This window comes from Penaeus chinensis, chromosome 34 (genome assembly GCF_019202785.1).
Source record: "Penaeus chinensis breed Huanghai No. 1 chromosome 34, ASM1920278v2, whole genome shotgun sequence".
In the NCBI taxonomy this organism is placed as follows: domain Eukaryota; kingdom Metazoa; phylum Arthropoda; class Malacostraca; order Decapoda; family Penaeidae; genus Penaeus; species Penaeus chinensis.
In genome coordinates, this window is record NC_061852.1 from 5,877,491 (window position 1) to 5,896,681 (window position 19,191).

Below are 19,191 nucleotides of genomic sequence, written 5' to 3' on the forward strand. Positions count from 1 at the left end.
TGTAAGTATGTATGTATGTAATGTATGTATGTATGCATGTATGCATGCATGTATGTATGTATGTTATGTATGTATGTATGCATGTATGCATGCATGTATGTATGTATGCATGTATGCATGCATGTATGTATGTATGCATGTATGCATGCATGTATGTATGTATGCATGTATGCATGCATGTATGTATGTATGCATGTATGCATGCATGTATGTATGTATGCATGTATGCATGCATGTATGTATGTATGCATGTATGCATGCATGTATGTATGTATGCATGTATGCATGCATGTATGTATGTATGCATGTATGCATGCATGTATGTATGTATGTGTATGTGTATGTATATGTATATGTATATATATGTATATGTATATATATGTATATGTATTTGTATATGTATATGTATATGTATATATTTCTGTCTATCAATCTGGTGTCGAATATAAATGTTGAAGTAATCTGGGCAATAGGCAGCTTGTCTTATAGTTATCTAGACATAGGAACTTTGAGAAATCAAAACTTAAATTACGAGAGAAAGGATATCGAAATATTATTTGAGTTATTCATCAAATGAAAAATAATCGTTTTCTCTTGTGATAAATGTAAAAGAAAATTAATATTACCTGGGCCATGTATTTATTTTTAAAATCAGTATGTGGCGATTTAATTCCAACTAAATTCCTATTGTTCCCGAATTTACCAGGGATAAAGCTATATATATATATATATATATATATATATATATATATATATATATATATATATATATATATATATATATATATATACACTCCTGCATGTCTGCCTGCATCCATGAACCTTCCATCGGCCCTACTCTGTTCCTCCTTCCCGGCAATTCCCTTTCGAGCATCCTCTTCCCCACATATTCCTTATCCCTTCGCTTGACGTGCCCAAACCACCTCAGTCTTGCCTCTCTTGCCTTTCACCGAACCTCTACACATTTTCATTTCAGTGACCTCCAGCTCATCTTCTTGTCTTTTCGTCAGTGTTTCCATGCCAGACAGCATAGCCGGCCTCACCACAATCTTGAAGACCTTTCCTTTAGCCCTTGAAGACGTATATCTTGTGACATTTGTCTATCCATTCCATCCAGCCTGCACACTGTTCTTTATTTCTCTTCCACAGTCTCCATTTCTCTGGACAATCGACCCCAAATACCTAAACCCCTCAACTTATGCTCCTTGCAGCCTCACCGTATCCTCGTATTGAGGCACAAGTACTCACTTTCCTACCCCTCCTCTCCAAAGCATCTCTCCAGCTGTGTCTCAGCCTCTTCCCTCCCCCTTGGAAAAGCATCACGTTACGCCGCTGACACACACACGCACGCACACACACACATACACACACACACACACAGACACACACACACAGACACACACACCACACACACACACACACACACGCAATCAGACACGCACGCACGCACGCACGCACGCACGGACGGCGTCGCACGCACGCACGCACGCTCGCGCGCGCTCGATCTCAATGTCTTTTACACTTCAGTCATTTCCTTTTTTAACTAGTGTTATTGTTTTTTATCATACTTTTGGACTTCTTTTTCGTATATACATATGTTTCACGCCTAACGTAAACTAGATAGCAGAATCTCTTATCATAACTTTCTCGTAATTTCGGCAACAGTTTTCGAAGTTAGCAAAAGAAATAACACCTCTATAAAGACACTGTTCTATAGGACTATTCTTAATAATTAGTTACTATTTCCGCTGTTGCCTTTTTTCTATCTTAATCCATCGAATGCATCCAATTCCTAATACTTCTAATTTTAATTGATGTTCTAATCTTTCTCGTTCTCTATTAACCCTCATTATTCTGATCTTACTACCTTTTTATGCTGATTATTCCGATTTTCTTACTTCTCGTTCTCTCTAGTTCTCTTTAATCTAATTATCTACATTAGAGTTATTCTAATTCAAATTCCTCTAAATCCTTCTATTTCTAATTCGATCAATATAGATGGCGGTGTTAGGCACAAGTGTTGCCATGTTCTAAGAGCGAGAGCGCGGCGCTGTTCAAAGTACAGATATAATAAACCCGTTTCTCATTTTTTTTATAAAGCAACTGGGGAGGTTATCGTGATGACTTAATTACAGGACATATTAATGCAGTTCATATTTCCCAGAAGTGACGAGATGGAATAAAAAGAATTAAAAATGGATGATGGTACTAAATCGCCCGAGGTTGCGTGTCTCCGCGATCTGGCAACACTCGCGCGACACTCATCTCGGGAGCCAGAAATTGCAGAAGGTTCGTGTTTTGTTTTTATTCTCTTTCTCTTCGTATTTCGCCCATTCTTAAGCCCTTTTAGACTTCCCGAAGACAGAGAGAGCCTTCCTTATTATCTTCAGGCCCCAGGAGGAGGTATCTCAAGGTAACACGGCACGAAATAAGGCGAGGGGCGAGGAGAGAAAGGAAGAGATCGCGAGGGAACGGGAAGGGGAGGAATAAGGCTATTTATATATATTCTTTAAGGAATTTCAGGTGTTCTCTTAAGTCCTCTTCCTCCTCTTCCTCGCCCGATTACTTCCCCGACTTCCACTGCATTCGGAGGGGAGGCTCCCGACTGCATTTCTCTCTCTTTTCCACTTTTTTTTTGTTGGAGAAAAAGGAGGAATTTCAGGGCGAGTGAAGAGCTTTTGTAATGTTTATTTCGTTGGTGTTATTGACATTATTATTTATTGTTGTTATTACCCATTTATTTGTCAGGGTTGTTATTGTTATCGGATTTCTCCCCATTTTTATTTGCTGTTATTGCTGCTGATCCAATTTTATCTTCGCTTTCTTTAGTTAGATTTTTCCTACTTGTCACCCTTTATCTTGTGATAGTGTTTATGTAAATCATGACATTAGTAAATTCATATCAGAGGCTTCACGTTGGCCGGTAGTAGGGAACTTGGTACCCTGCCGATGATCTTTAATGTGGACACACAAACTTTACCAGTGATCAAGAAGATGATTAGTAGTAGCAATGGTGCAATCAAGTGGTCACTGTAGCCTCCACTCACACTTAAAAGGAATTGCAAATGAGACGATTTCAAAGTATTAGGGTAATTCATTGCCATCGTGCTTTACATTTAGTTGATTGCCACACAATTTTTGTAAGGTATTCTGTGTTTTCCCCAGCTATCAGGACTAGCATTGTCTCTGTAGTCAGTTTAAGGCCACTGTACCTTCACACTAGGCAACATATGTAGTCTGTTGTTAGAATGTGCAGATTTTCCTGAAATTTACCTAATTATCCTCCTTCCTGAACAGCAGAGACCACCAAAACTTTAATGTAGAATAGATACACATTTCATTAGCTTTCTATATCCTAAAGAGGCATTACAAAGAGGCAGTGATAATTAAATAATTTTTGATGTCGCCAAGCTCTATTCTTGTATCTAAAAACTCAGTGAATAATAAGGATAGAGCCAACAAAGAAAGCGTTACAAAATTGAACATGATGGGTACACAGGAAGGGTATCCTGTTATATAATTTGTTACTGAGAATGACACATCCTCCAGAGACAAAGTCTCAACACGAGGATATCATGCAAACCAAAAAATTCCATTCCTAACCTTTCTTTCCTTCTATTTATTTCCTAGACAAAATGGCAATCCTTCCCTGTACCCCCCTTTATTAGCAATTTGTGCCAACTTATAGAAAACAGACATTAAGAACTCAGGCTGTTTGAATGTGTTGTGGAATGTGTCCCTGAGTGGTGGTATACAGAGGATACGTTTGTCATTTTGCAGTAAATATTAGGCAGGAGGAGATGTACCTGTGTGTTTTATCACTAAATTTTTAAAGCCCTATAAGATGGCAGTGTCCATTTCCCTCTATCTCTGTGCGTCGCTCTTGGTAACATTAACACCTTTTATTATTCGTGTTGCCCTTTATGATTAGATTTGACTCAAAGCAATGTCAATATGTATAGTAATTGTCTTTTGGTATAGTATTGTTTCCCACAGCCATGTACTACAAGGTAGATAATGCCCGTAATGAACAGAGTGACTGAAAATATGACAATTTTCATCTGTGGTATTACCTTTCAAATTGATAATAAAAAACTGTGCAACACAATACTTTGGAATGCATTTACAGGATGCATAATACATGAAATTATTGGTGTAGGCTTAAAATAGCATCAGAAATGAAGAAAGTAGGTCACGACAAATGCTGTTTGGAGATCAAGGCCACTGCAGTTGGGTGGCAGTCCTGGGACACAGCCTCAGTAGAGATATACAGTGATTGGATGGTGGTCTTGACATGAAGCCCCTGTGTATGGAAGAATTTTTGGTTCATGTGATGATGTTTTGGGATTTCCCAGGAATAGCTAGAGTAATAGAAACTTAATCTCGGAGGGGGTAAGGTCACCTCATAAACATTACTTTCAATTATGGAAAATAAAGAGAGATTCACTCATATTATAGCATTGATAATTGAATAAAAGAATAATAAGTGCAAGATTGGAAGGCTTTGTGAAACTAGAAAATTACCATCTTTTTATACATAAAGGATAGAGGTATCCTGTGTATTTCTTTGTTTTAATGACTAATTTTTATGTTCATTGTGACAAAGCAAGTATATTATTTATTTAAATTTGTTTTGACATTGTTTTTTGCAGTAAACAAATTTGGCCATTAATCATAGTTTGAATATTCTAAAAGAATGATAAAATTAAACTGACTTATATTTGCCTAACCTCATTTTCAATTTTTCTTCTTCTTCTTAATAAATGTTACAGACAAACCCGCATGTTTACCACTGGCCCAATCACTAGTATATGAAAATCTTTTTGCCAGTTGGTGCAAAGGCAAAGGCTAACAAATTGCCACACATATCCTGGTTAGATTTGAGCTTGTTGATGGCCCTAGTTCCCTAGCAATTTATCATCAGCTGTGGAATCAGGTCTAAGCTATAAGAGTATATGTGATGGAGCACTATCAAAATTAGACTTGAAATTGAAAGTCCTCCACCAGTTAAGTAGGTTTGCTAGCCTTTTCCAGAGTGCTGTGTGTGGAGGCCATGGTGATTGTTTGACAATGCATTACTTCCAGATTTTTACTTGGAATTGTAGGCCCTCCATCTTAAATCACAGGAAGTTTCTAATAGATGTACATAGAACCTAACCAAAGTAGCCGCAAGAGATATTTCATGTTCTAAAAGACATTGCAGATATTGTATGATATTGCAAGCAAGGAGTCTTTTAATATATAGATAAGTATATATGTATAGTTCCATGTTAGTAGTTAATGTAGATAACAAAAATCAGTTATATGTTGTTCCTTACACCTTAGCTGTGACTGCGGTGAGGGGTAAAAGATAGGCATGGAGGTAACTGGAAGCTTTGGTCCTCTCAAGGGCTGTTCTATGGAATATTGTAGTTTTATGAGGTTATATATGCCACATTAGAATCTTTCAAAAGTTTGATTATTGAATAGAAATCAGAAAATTGTCTTTCGGTGACAGTTTTTTATCATCAGGATCCTGATTGGTTAGAATTGCATGATGGTAGTTTCCAGCAGTTAAATGAGTGTTTTATTGTATATGACCCCCCCCCCCCTAATTTATCATTCGTTTCAATTTTGCTATAATATATCTGGTCCTTTTTTACCTTCCTACTGTTGCTACTGAATGACAGTCAGTCATAAGTTTTCAGAAATCCTTTGTTGTCCCAGCATGCCTCTTATTAGAGTTTTAGGCTACATTTTTCTCCATTACTTTTTAACACAAGCACAGAAATCTCCTTTGAATACTTTATCTCTTTCTTCTCAGTAAAAGATCTATAATATATTGTCTAGAGCTAGTTTTTAATGTCTTGCCATCCTTCATACCATTATACACTCATGACAAGGCATCTCAGTCACCTCACATTCAACAAAAAATTCCCATGATGAGACATACTTGTCACCTGCCCCTGGTGTGACCTACCTACCTACCTCCTTCCCTCCCTCCCTCCCTCCCCTCCCCTACATCCATCCATCCATCCATCCGTCCATCCCTCTCTCCCCTCCCTACCTACCTACCTCCTTATGTCTTCTTTGGTATGCAGGGAAATGTACCATGTACATTTATTAGAAAAGACCATAATTTTAGTGAAATTACAAACTCAAACAATATTCATAGTCTTTTACCCTGAGAATATACTCTTTTGTCATCGACAGTAGAGCAATTTTTCCTCTGTAGAGCATATAATGATTATTTTTATCCACGTCATTATCTACATCTGTTCTATTCTTGTTAGCTTGTCAGTTAAAAGACAGCAACAAGAAATGAGGACTAGGGCTCTGCACAAAGTGGTCTCTTGAAATTCATAATGGACCAATAAACAATAGGTAATAGTAGTTAATATTACATCTGGGATCACCTCACCATTTGTAAATCTTTGTACAGGAAGCTGGAATGTGGTTACTAAACTTCACAAAACATCCTTTCATACTTAGAATTGCATTTTTGGCCTCCTTCCAATCTCAGGTGCACAACAATGTGCAAGGTAATTGAGAGGCTTTGCCAAAGTACAAGGCAGTTGATGAGACATTTATTGTTAACCTTATTTTTGTTAAAACTGTTTCATACTCCATTTAAGTTGTTGAACAAAATACCATGGAGGGTGCTTTATTGTTTCTGCGTTGCTTGTCAAGCAAAAATATTCCTCCAAATATGTTTTATAAAACCTTCTGGGTAGGCTAAATGTAATATTTAAGGATGTGGTCTCTGTATGTGGAGCTTACTTTCTTCTCTTCAATGGAACAGAAGGTTTTGTAATCAACATAGATAATATAGCATTTAGGTGTTATTAGATAATATAGCATTTAGGTGTTATTGTGATATATTTGTGTGGTTATTGCTTTCTTTGTTTTATTGCTGTATCTCATTCCAATTACCTTATGTAGTGACACAGAACTTCTTCCCTGCAGATGCCCAGTATTAAGCTTCAGAGCAGTGATGGCGACACCTTCGAGGTGGACGTCGAGATCGCCAAACAGAGCGTCACCATCAAGACCATGTTGGAGGATTTAGGTAAATCTTTTGGATATTTTTTTGAGGCCAATCTTCCTAATCATTTATTTTTTAAATTGTGTGATTACCTTCATTTTATATATATATATATATATATATATATATATAAATACATATATATATATATATATATATATATATATATATATATATATATATATATATATATATATATAAATATATAAATATACACATTGCAGAAACTACCATTCTCTAGCAATGAAAGAGTAGATTGTAATGAGGCAGATGTTATTGTCATACCAAACATGTACGTGCGTGCTATGCCCACTGTGAGTACTTGTTTGATTGTTTTTACACATAGATGGCTACACTTGTACTAAGTCACCAATGAACCAACTACGAGTACTGCCTGTCTCACCTGTTTACCCTTTTTCTTTGATTTATGAAAATATTTTACATTATCTTGTTTTGCTGTTACTAATGTTTATAACATTATAGTAATTATAATGTTTATAGTAAAAATAACACCATCGATATTCACAGCACTAGTAAAAAATACGTTTTTCCCTCCCAATTCAAATTAGGTGAGGTCACAAGGTCTACTAATTGACTCCTATTTAGGTATACACTAGCAGAGCCATCTATGTGCAGAGACATTTCACAAAAAAATATTGAAAGTGAGCACAGCATTTTCCCTGTTTTTATTCATTTTCCCCGGCGGCATTGGGTCAACCATTAGCCATTCTGGGAATCCACAAACATCACCTTATTAACAAAAAAAGGTCCTTACCTGTGGGCTACAATCCGAAACCCCACCCAATTGCTATAGTTTAAATACACTGGTCATTACCTTAGATGTTGAGTTTGGCAGAAATTTTTCAAAAAAAATTTCAGTAACTTGACCCAATTGCAAGCCTTTTTGACATATCACTGATAATTTCAAGGATGATTTGCTTTGTGAACATGAAAAACTCCTTGGAATTTGTGTATATGCTATTTTTTATACATATCCCAAAGTTTTCTTGTTTTGATTATTTATGTATGTGAGCTGTATTTTCACATAACTTACACTTTAGAAAAGTGTTTTAGAACACAATGATTAGTTACTATGATAATATAGAAATTATTCGAAGATTTACAAGTAATCTATTAGGACATTTAGCATAGTTATGTAGCATGAGAAGTATAAGACAATTATACATGATATTTAGTATGAATTACTATACATAGACAGAGAAAACACAATTGATAAATGTATTTTGTAGTGATTAGTGTATAGGTATATTTTACTCAAAATACAAAGATGGAATCAGGAATAATTTTATTTATGGTACTTCTGTCTGTGAATGGTTTCTTTCAATTTATCCCATTAACTTTTCATTCAGGAATGGACGAGGACGAGGAGGAAGTGGTACCCCTGCCTAATGTAAATGCTGCCATCCTAAAGAAGGTGATCCAGTGGTGCACATACCACAAGGACGACCCTCCCCTCCCTGACGATGACGACAACAAAGAAAAGCGAACAGACGACATCTCCTCCTGGGATGCAGATTTCTTGAAGGTATTGCCAAGGGCATATCGCATGTTGTTCACCCTCTGACATAATGGTAGCAATTTATGATTAAAATACATCCTTTCTGTCACTGCATTTACCTTCACTTTCTTCACTCTATACCCATTACTGGTCTTTTTCCCTCCATTTACCCCATTTCTCCTTCGGCCCTCTCTCTTTCCCCTTTTCTCTCTCCATCCCTCTCCCCATGTATCTCTCTCTCTGCTTATCAAGAATATATGAAAACTCGTCATTAAAAATCCATCTCCTCCCAACTCTTGCCAGGTTGACCAAGGCACACTGTTTGAGTTGATTCTGGCTGCGAACTACCTCGACATCAAGGGCCTATTGGATGTGACATGCAAGACTGTAGCCAACATGATCAAGGGAAAGACGCCTGATGAGATCCGCAAGACCTTTAACATCAAGAACGACTTCACACCCTCTGAGGAGGAACAGGTGCGCAAGGAGAACGAGTGGTGCGAGGAGAAGTAGAAAGGAAATGAAAGTTCCGAAGAGGTGTTTATAAAGAAAGTGGATTACATATAGTAAATAGACTTTGAAAAAAAAAAAAAGAACAGGAAAAGAACATTATGCCAATTCTATAACCAGGATATTTTATGGAAATTCTTTTTTTTTTGCCAGAATGCAAGAATTCTTTATTTATTCCTTATTTTACAACACTCCTTAATTAAGTGTAGACCTGTGAGAGTAGAGGTTATTTTACTCTTCCTTGTTATGCATTGATCTCTTTGAGATAGCATATATATTGATCTAATCATGTGGTTTACTGATGTTATTATAGATATACCATTAGGTCAGTGTAAGGGCTAATCATGCAGTACTTTAAAGCATTGTATCTTTTGATATATATTACTTGAGGAGATTATGATGTCAAAGAGATGAATGATTTTTATTCTTTTCAACATTATTACCTCATTATAGCTTAATTTGGTAAAGTTGATTGTCCAATGTTTTATTTTTGTGTATTTTTTCTCCTCATTGTGTTGTATCTACTTTTGTTTTGCCTGAGCAGGAAAACTGTAGCTCAAACACTTTGTATCAGATGATCTGCAATGCTATTAAACCTGTTTAACAGTTTTATATCTTTATGTTGACCAAATAACTGTTGAGGAATGTGTCAGTTTTAGTAAATGGCAATTCCCATTTCAATTTTCAATAAAACCCTCATATTTTCTAGTCCTCTTTTAACCTCCAAACAACACATGCATAGTCAATGTTACTTAACAAATGATCATCCTGTTTCATGGTATAACTAGTATGTACATGTTATTGACATTTGGATGTGGTTAGGATATTGTGAAAGATACCTCAACTCTTTTAGTGTACGAGCTGACTTTCTTTTTTTAAACATTTTGCTGTATACAGGATATTGCTGTGACATCACAGACAAGCACTGTTAAGCAAAACATTGATCAACACCTATTACTTTGTTTATAATACATCAGCATTTTTGCTCAAGCATTTTCAAATCTGAACTACCTTAGTTCTTTTTTTCCTTTCTTTCTTTCTTTTTTTCTTCTTACTTTTTTTTTTTTTTAACATAAGTACAATTTTCAGGGATTGTGTATTTCTAAGTTTTACTTCTTTCGATACAAAGCTGCTCTCTACATATATATTATATTTGCTTTACTTCTCACACTAAAGACTTGCTTCTGGGATTTACAGGCAGCTACACTTAATTTCTCTAATGAGAGGGGAAATATGCTTTACAATAAAGATGGAAAAATTAATAAGCAAAACAACAACACTATGTTATAGAAATGAGCATGACAATGTGACCTTGCTTTTGCAGTACTTAAAGGAATAAGAAGTTTGAAAATGTATTACTAAATACCTCATAAAAATGCAAGTATCAAAACATTTATAGCCTAGAAGGTATTCATGATAGGGAAATTTGTACACATTTTATAAGCAAGTTGCAAAACACAAAGTGTGTAGCTGTATGCTTTAGTAGCTGTTTGGCCTGTTGTATGATGTCTAAGATCTATCAGCATTCAGGATGCATACTCATAAAGTGAAGACATGACTTGCTGTGATTATTCTTCATGATAGTGGGTTAAATGAGACTGCAATAGAATAGGAACACCAACATGAATGTGAGCAAGGACCAGTTATTGTAAATGAGAGAGAAAAAGTAATAGCAGCAAGATATTTTGTTTCCCTTTTTACCTATTCAGACAACTTGACTTTGCTTTGTAATTGATAGAACTTTTGCCTCAACTTTTTGTGCTTGGAAATAGCTTTATACAGTGAAGTTACTCTTGTGTTCCCTTTATTCATTCTAGACCTCTGGAGATCTGCAGAGAAAGAATTGGGGGGTCTGTGTGTGATGTTCAGAAACACAAGAAGGTACAGCATAAGATGCATGAATTTTCTCAGGAAGGCCATTAAAGATAAACCTATTTTATTGCTGTTTATTAAATTGCAGAGTCGGTTACAATAATAGATGGCATTGGGAAAAAAAGTTTGCTGTTGGTTAAGCAGATATACCTACAAAAAACAGGGGTCTGTGGGAAAACTGATTTAAACAAAGGGTGCTTGCAGAACAAAAGGCTGGGAACCAGTGTTTTAGATAAAGACAGCCATATTCCTCATATCAGCCATATTGCCTAGCATCCTTTCTTCAAGTTTTCTGTTTCTGATTCTAAGCTCATTGTTATAACCTTGATGATGATTGAAGACTCACAGTTCTCATTAGATGACTAAATAATGAACTTTATAGTATCATATCCCCATGACAAGAAGAAATAATATTTCTCCCAAACTTTATCAATTTTTGCTAAGATATTTTAGATCTTACACAAGATCTATAATAACATTTTAGAATCAGTATATACTGGAAAACATGTTTTTCCTATTTGGAAGTGCCACCCCAATCCCTTGCTTCTTGTTGATGTGGAGGGCTTAGGAAACAGGGACTGAGGCCCAATGTAGGGGATCACCCCTGCCTTGGTCCTCAGCCCTCACCTCAACCAATTTTGTATGATCTTTTCTACTCCTTTCATTTTCCTTTTCTCCATCCCCTTGTTCTGTCCATTTATCCTAATCATTAAACTCATTTTTGCCATTTTTGCCACAATACTGTATCATAATGCTCCCTACTCCCTTAACTCCTTCCCCTTTTAACAGTCTTTACCTTATACTACACGGTATAGTATAAGGTACTGATGGGGTATAGTCTATACCCCATCAGTACCCCCTCTCTTCCCTTTTCACTACCATACTACCCTTTAGTACTGTTCAACCTGTAACTTTACCCAAATCATTAACTCATTCCTAACCCTTTTTGCTTCTCTACTTTACCATAGTGCCATATGACCTTTGATATCATATAGCACTTCCTTACCTGGGGGTAAAACCCCTATGCCTCACACTATCACTATTTTGAATACACCACTAATGACCTTAGATGTTGACATGGCCAAATATTTTTAATAAATAAATAAATATTTGGAAGTGGACAAGAAAGTTACATAGAAAGTTCAGAATTTTTTTGTTGTTGATGTTCGTGTTTTTCCCTAACTGGAAAAATCAAGGCTTTAAAAAGATTGGAAACTGAAAATAGTCAGTTCTGCAATATAACTACAAAGATTGTTGCATTTCAGTAGTTTGAAGTTGAATCTTCTTAATCATTTGGCTGCAGATTTAAGTACTATTCACTAATTTTTTTGTGAATTTTTGTTGTACACAAATGGTTCCACAAATTCTCAGCCACCGAGGAGTCAATTAGTAGGTTCAAGTGACAACACCCATTCCTCGAATTTGCAGGCATGTTTATTTTTTTCTATTAATATTAGTGCTGACTCTACTATTATTATTACTGACATTATGATTAAGGTTATCAAAATACTAATAACAATAAAAACTATAAAATAATTAGGAGAATCTTATAAAAAATCAAGGAAGAGGGTAAACAGATGAGATAGGTAGGACTAATTGACTCCTTGGTGATTAAGTACTTGTCAAGCCATTTCTGTGTAAATACAATCAAAATATCAAAAATACAATGGGCATGCATGTATTCATACCATCAACGGCCATTTGGTTATGCACTGGACAGTTGTAAGGAAACTGATTTTGGCCTATAGACATAAAAAAAAAAAAAAAAAAAAAAAACTAATTTTACTAATGAAATTTAAACCACTCAATTTGTGTCCTTTTTTACCAAAATGGTTCTAGAAGTAATTCCTAAGGGGGCTGTGCATACCCATTGTTTTCTTCGCTTTAATCTTTGTTACAATCCATGGATCAGCTGAATATGAAAACTATTTATGATAAGCTTTACTGCAGTCTTCTTAACCCAGATTTTTTATTATTATTATTATTATTATTATTATTATTATTATTATTATTATTATTATTATCATCTCTTTTTTTTTAAGTTGAAGTTCAAAAATCAGTCTCTAAGGTTGTCAAGCCTTTTAACAAGGGTGATTTTTTTTTTTTTCAAGAAAACTCAAATTACAGGTTTGACATTTTTCATCATTATTTTTCAGTCCCATTTTTCTCATTAATATGTAAAATACATATGCATGAGTGCATCGGTAAAGACAAAATAACAATAATGATAATGCCAATCATATTTTTTTATGCACTCAAGATCTATCTATTCTCAAATTGAATTTTTAGCCCTTTGAGGAAACTGATAGCTTTAAACAACACTTAAAGATTATTGGATTGGAGGTGGCTCAACTCAGCTTCATTATGCTGGCAACAGTTTTACATAAAAATAATGATTCACACTTTAGTGACACATCTACCCAAATAAAATGGTCAACCAATAGAAATAATTAAATTTCCTGTAGTGCATTAAAACTCAAATAAATATTTAGAAAGCAATGGATGTTTTGGACTATGATAAATTCTGTTAAGTAGTTCTTACCCTTTTTACCACTGAGAATTAAAACTACTTCTTGTATTAAAAGGAAACTTTAAAAATATAAGTTTCAGACTATGTAAACAACAATTATTACAAGAATTTCAATCATAATTACAGAAATTCTAAAGTTGTGAATGATTTGATGAGATACAAATTATAGAAAACCAAACAAAAATAATCATTAAACTATGGTAGAACAGAAGAAACAGAGCAGGAGACAGTAAAATACACCCAGAACTTTTCTAAATCTCAAAATATGATTAAATTAACATATTCATATATCTATGGAAAATTTTCTGCTGCATCAACATGTAAGGCCATTAATGGCATATTCAAAATATAGTAATAGATAGTGCAAGGCTTAGGAGCAAAGCCCCCAGGTAAGGAATTACTATATGACATCAAAGGTCATACGGTGCTATGGTAAAGTAAAGTGATGACAAGGGTAAGGAATGACTTAATGTTTGAGTAAAGGGACTCAGGGAAGCAAGGGATTGAGGAGGAAATGATAACATGTATGGAGTAAAGTCTTATGAATAGCGGGTAAAATAATCAACCATCCTCCATTACAGTTCAAAATATTTAAACTGCTTTTATATATATCTATCTATAGTACTGTGTTATGCTGGAGCTTGCATAATTCAAGTGAAAATATTTTATTCTATCTATTCTATAAAACACTCAATGTTTTGCTGATTCGTTATTAACCAAAAGGCCCCAGGAAAATGTGTTCACTGTATTGTTTTGTGAAAGTGCTTTGCCATCTTTCCTTGAGATTGCTGGAAAAACACTTTTTTTCTAATACTATAAATATCAGGCTATTATCTTTAATATAGACTTAATAATAATCATAATCATTAAAAGAAATATTAAGATATCAAAAAATGTTAAAAAAACAAGGAAAAGGATTAACAGGTGAGACAGGTAGTACTTCCAATTGGCTCATTGGTGACTTAGTATTTGTGGGAACCATCTGTGTGTAAAAACAACTGACATATTAAAATGCAGTTGGAATGGCAAGTCCCTATTATGTAAAATTGTACTTCCTTAAAAAATCTGCTTCATTTGAGGCAGACATGTAAATGGTTCCTGATGTAAATGGTGATACAAATATAATAAGGTAACAATTAATGAGAAAACAAATTCAAAATAATCATAAGGTATGTCAGTACTATCATCTTCATTTATTTTATTTGCATTTTTAGTAGCTTATTTTAAAAGTTTTCCTCCAATGTTTCTACTTGTCTTCTAGCTATATGTGACCTGATGAAAATATCAATCATTTTTATCCTGAAAGCTTAACACCATAGAGATTGTAATAGTCTTGAAATATATAAACATGTGTCAGTGGTGTCATTTCTGTTTTACCTAACAATAATGATTTTTTTAAAATTCATGTCTGGTACAGTACATATATTATCATATCATAATATCATGGAATTTTTTTAAATAAAACACCTTTTTATATATCACTTTAATCTGTTTTACAAGACTTCAAATAATTTAATGACCCCCCCCCCTCCCAACCCACTGTAGAAAAAAAAAAAGTCAAACCCGGCATCTGTAGGTATCTATGTATTTCATACCCAATGCCTATCACAAATGTACTTCATTAACAAAATTTTATTAGAAATACACATCAGCCCTAACTCAGTTTCTCCAAGCAACAGGAACATCATCTGTTCTAAATCTTTGTGTAACCCACGTGTCATCTATCGTAGAAGTAATACCTGACTGGAACATGCAGTACCCAGCCTGAGCAATCATGGCTCCATTGTCAATGCAAAAGCTTTCGTTGGTGGCAAATAGTTTAGCCCCTCGCTCCTCGCACATCTTCCCCATCATCTGTTGCAAGCGCTCATTGCAGCCAACACCCCCACAGATGAGGACCTCCTGTGAGCCACAGTGAGCCATGGCCCGCTCTGTGGTCTCCACCAACATGGCAAACACTGTCTCTTGCAGTGAGAAGCAAAGGTCCGCCTTGGAGTACTGTCCTGTTTTGAGAAGTTTATCCGCTCGTTCTTCCAAGTAAGAGAGAATCCCAGAGAAAGAGACATCCATGCCCTTCACACAGTATGGTAGTGGCAGGTATTTTTTACCTTTCTTGGCCATCTGCTCAATATTGTAGCCTGGGCTTGGAGCATTGGACAGCATCAAAATCCTCGCAAACCTATCCAGACAATTGCCAACTGCCATATCAATGGTTTCTCCAAATATCCTGTACCTCTGACCCAGGTATGCAATAATCTGTGTATTACCCCCACTTACATATAATACAGTTGGATTCTGAGCTCCTGTGATTAGTCTACCCATCTCAATGTGCCCAATGCAGTGATTGACAGCAACCAGAGGCTTGTTCCACAGCTGTGAAATTGTCCTGGCCACAACTGCCATGCTGATCAGGGGGGCTGCCATCCCCGGCCCTTTTGTAAAAGCAATAGCATCTATTTCTTCAGGAGTTATAGAGGCTTCAGCTAAAGCTTGGTGTAGTACCTCCAGAACATGTGCCTGAAATAATGTATACAAAGTTTTGATACACATGAAAATAATAAAATAATCACAAACATTCTATATGACAAATTGAGATTCTATTCCACAGCATCAAGATAATATACTCCTTAGAAAAAATTAGAAATAACCCATCAAATTATTTTCTTCCCCCCTCCAAAATCAACTTCCTTCACATCATACATACAGATAATATAACACAAAGAATAACACATGCAATAGCCTCTTTACCTGATGGTGCTTAGCTGTGTCGTGAGGAATGAAGCCCTGGCCAGGAGGAGTGATATATGTCCGTCTTGGATTTGATAGGACTTCTCCATCTCGGATGATACCTATTCCGCACTTGTTTGCACTTCCTTCCAGTCCTATAATGACCACCATCTTTACTGGGGATGGAGTACTTCTCTCTGAAATTAAAATAAATAAATAATTCATGCACTATTACAGTGAAAGGAAGTTGATACTTAATGATATGCTATGTTGCAATGTTTGGCTGAAACGTGAAATCAAATAAGAAATATAATTTCTGATCAATTCAAAACTAAAATTCCATAATAAAAGTTAACAAAAAACTGTGTTCACCAATATTTCCTCAATTTATTATGCTCAAAATGGACATTTTCTTTTTAGTATAGGAAAGTTATGGTGAAGGGCAGACTTAAAAAAATATATTAATAATAAATAAAGACAATATCCAAGGTTAAACAAAACTGTTGTATCAATTACAAAATATAAAAGCCAATAGTATTAGGGTATATATTTAATGAATGGAGAGAGCATCAATATTTGTATGCTATAATATTTAATTTTCAAAGTTAAGCCAGCAAACACCACATTATGTGACATTTAAGAAAAATATTTAAAAAATATTTGTGTGCCTACTATAGGCTTGACACTAATTGGCAAATGCTATGAAATTGCTGGCACTCTGACAAAGGCCAACAAACCTCTACCACATTTACCTTGGCAAGATAACATTCATTAACATCCCTTGTGACTTATCAATAAAGGAATCCATCAGTGCCCTATTAAGCTGGAATATACTTGATGGAGGTCTATTGGCTCTTTGTTTGGTACGATGCATGCCACTTTGATTTAAGATTGCACACAATCAGTTTGAGATTATTAATGGATTTGGATGGTCTCCAATGTCAGGCTCTGATACGGCACAGAAAGAAGAAAAATATAACTCCCTGAAAAAAATCATATTTGGAAAGCTAGCCTGTGTTTTACTGATAAATAATTTTAATTATATTACTTTAATTTAATATCTAGTATCTACTTTAACAGTCTTCATTAGTTAGTTTAACATTCAATATCTAACGTTCCTCACTTATAATAGTACAATATTCATAAGATATTCATAACATAGGTGAGAGAGGGGTTATATAAGTATATTAAATAAAGAAATAAAAATAAATCTAGTGCAGTAACTTTTAAATTTCTCGTAGTCATTGAATGCAAGAATTTTCAGCATCTGATTCTTATCAAATACCACAATGACAGTGTGAGAGCAAAACTTGACCATAATTTACTAAAAGACAAAACAATAAAGACGTAATTCCTCACATTATGGACACAAGAGACATTATTAAAAGACAAAACATTAAAGACATAATTCCTCACATTATGGAAACAGAGACATTACTAAAAGACAAAACAATAAAGACATAATTCCCTACATCATGGACACAGAGACATGACTAAAAGACAAAACAATAAAGACGTAATTCCCACATCCTGGACACAGAGCCTAAGACCCCCAACTGCACGTCACAAAATGCTATTCAACAATCTAAGTTCCCACAACTGGGTGTACTGCCGATGGGAGGTTAATGGTTGACTGAACTCGGGAGCATCGGGTGGGCCTAAGGCTGTGAGCGGCACTTTGCGTGATCTTTTTATTTTATTCTTGCCGCTACTATTCATTCGGTCGATTCATTCTTGCACCAACGACTGCAACTTTTGATCCGTTGCAAGAATATCCTCTTCGACCAGAAAATAAACTATTGCGGAATTCAGCAGCCACCAGACGCTAAAAATGTACCTATTCTGGCGAGATGAAGTCCTATTCTGAATGACTAGTTTATAAAATACTGACGATATGGAGTCAATTAAATAAGGTAGCTAAAACAGGAAAAATAAAAACATCTATGAAATTGTAATGTGTGTGTTGCAGCATATTCAAATTTAAATACAGAATATGGACTTACAAGAAGAAGAAAAAAAATCCACATAGTTATGTACGGGTTCCTAAAGCACCGAAAAAAAATATAAGAATATAAAAATCTTTAAGAATTTATTGTCAAACGAGAAAATCCCCAAAAATACCAAATACTTGAAAATAATACAAAGCATCATATCCATTATTCAGTTCTCAAGCACTGAAAACATTACTACGATGACACACACCAACACAAAATAAAATGAAATAGTGTCCGTGTCCCACAAACCTTCGTTACAAACAATAATAATAATAACAGTAATAAATTGGCTTCCTTACTCGAGTCCAAAGCACGTGCGGCTTGTATCAACACATCTAGTGAATTACTCTATTTCCTATTCTAATTCACTGGAGAAGAAGATGGTATGATAAACGTCGAGAATTAAACTCATAAAATGATGTTCTCATTCACATAATATGCGAAATAAAAATCTTTGAAAAAGTGAATTCCTGAGTTCTATGACGTCACGGTATTCTATTATTGAGTGTGCACGAGTTCTTTTCCTTTAGCAAGAATACTATTTAATCTTATTATAACAGTAAATCATAACCAATATCTATAATAAATAGTTTTGATAAAAGTGAATCCTTTATTTTTTGTATAGTTAATGTTAAAACGCTTTATACATCGCATCCCTTTTCAAATAAATGCCAAATATAGCAAAATTCAATGAAAAAAAAAACATTTAATGTAAATGAAAATTTAAGTTAGCAATTTATCTTCAATCTTGAATTTATCCTAAGGCATAACAAAAACAAGGCATAAAAATGTGCTTCTCTATTTTATAGTAGCAGTAGTGGTGATAGAAGTAATAGCAGTAGTTATTAGTATTCAGCAATGTTGTTCTTACAAATAGTAGTAGTGGTTGATGTTGCTACTTTTATCACTATTGCAACTATTATTATCCTTATTACTATCAGTGTTGTAATTATCATCACTACTATTATCATCATATTGTTATCCTTATCATTATCATTAGCATCATTGTTATTGC

General features: G+C 34.8%; 2 protein-coding genes across 4 annotated transcripts; one reads left to right on the forward strand and one right to left on the reverse strand.

Annotated features, from left to right (window-relative positions):
• The first annotated feature begins 2,187 nt into the window (after nucleotides 1–2,187).
• On the forward strand, nucleotides 2,188–9,757 carry LOC125043588 (S-phase kinase-associated protein 1). 3 transcript variants are annotated; one of them, XM_047639799.1, is made up of 4 exons: nucleotides 2,188–2,289; nucleotides 6,946–7,048; nucleotides 8,395–8,570; nucleotides 8,847–9,757. In XM_047639799.1, exons 1-4 carry the CDS (start codon nucleotides 2,200–2,202, stop codon nucleotides 9,054–9,056), a joined length of 579 nt encoding a protein of 192 aa, XP_047495755.1. In that variant the 5' UTR covers nucleotides 2,188–2,199; the 3' UTR covers nucleotides 9,057–9,757. The 3 variants fall into 3 exon arrangements, with proteins under 3 accessions (XP_047495755.1, XP_047495757.1, XP_047495756.1); XM_047639801.1 differs by lacking the exon at nucleotides 2,188–2,289 and adding an exon at nucleotides 2,296–2,413; XM_047639800.1 differs by lacking the exon at nucleotides 2,188–2,289 and adding an exon at nucleotides 2,532–2,663.
• A 5,217-nt stretch (nucleotides 9,758–14,974) lies between these two features.
• Nucleotides 14,975–18,676, reverse strand: LOC125043587 (probable tRNA N6-adenosine threonylcarbamoyltransferase). The gene is made up of 3 exons (XM_047639797.1): nucleotides 18,476–18,676; nucleotides 16,204–16,379; nucleotides 14,975–15,972 (listed from the first exon to the last, which is right to left on the reverse strand). The coding sequence occupies exons 2-3, from the start codon at nucleotides 16,351–16,353 to the stop codon at nucleotides 15,115–15,117; spliced, it is 1,008 nt and encodes a 335-aa protein (XP_047495753.1). The 5' UTR covers nucleotides 16,354–16,379; nucleotides 18,476–18,676; the 3' UTR covers nucleotides 14,975–15,114.
• Between the last annotated feature and the right edge of the window lie 515 nt (nucleotides 18,677–19,191).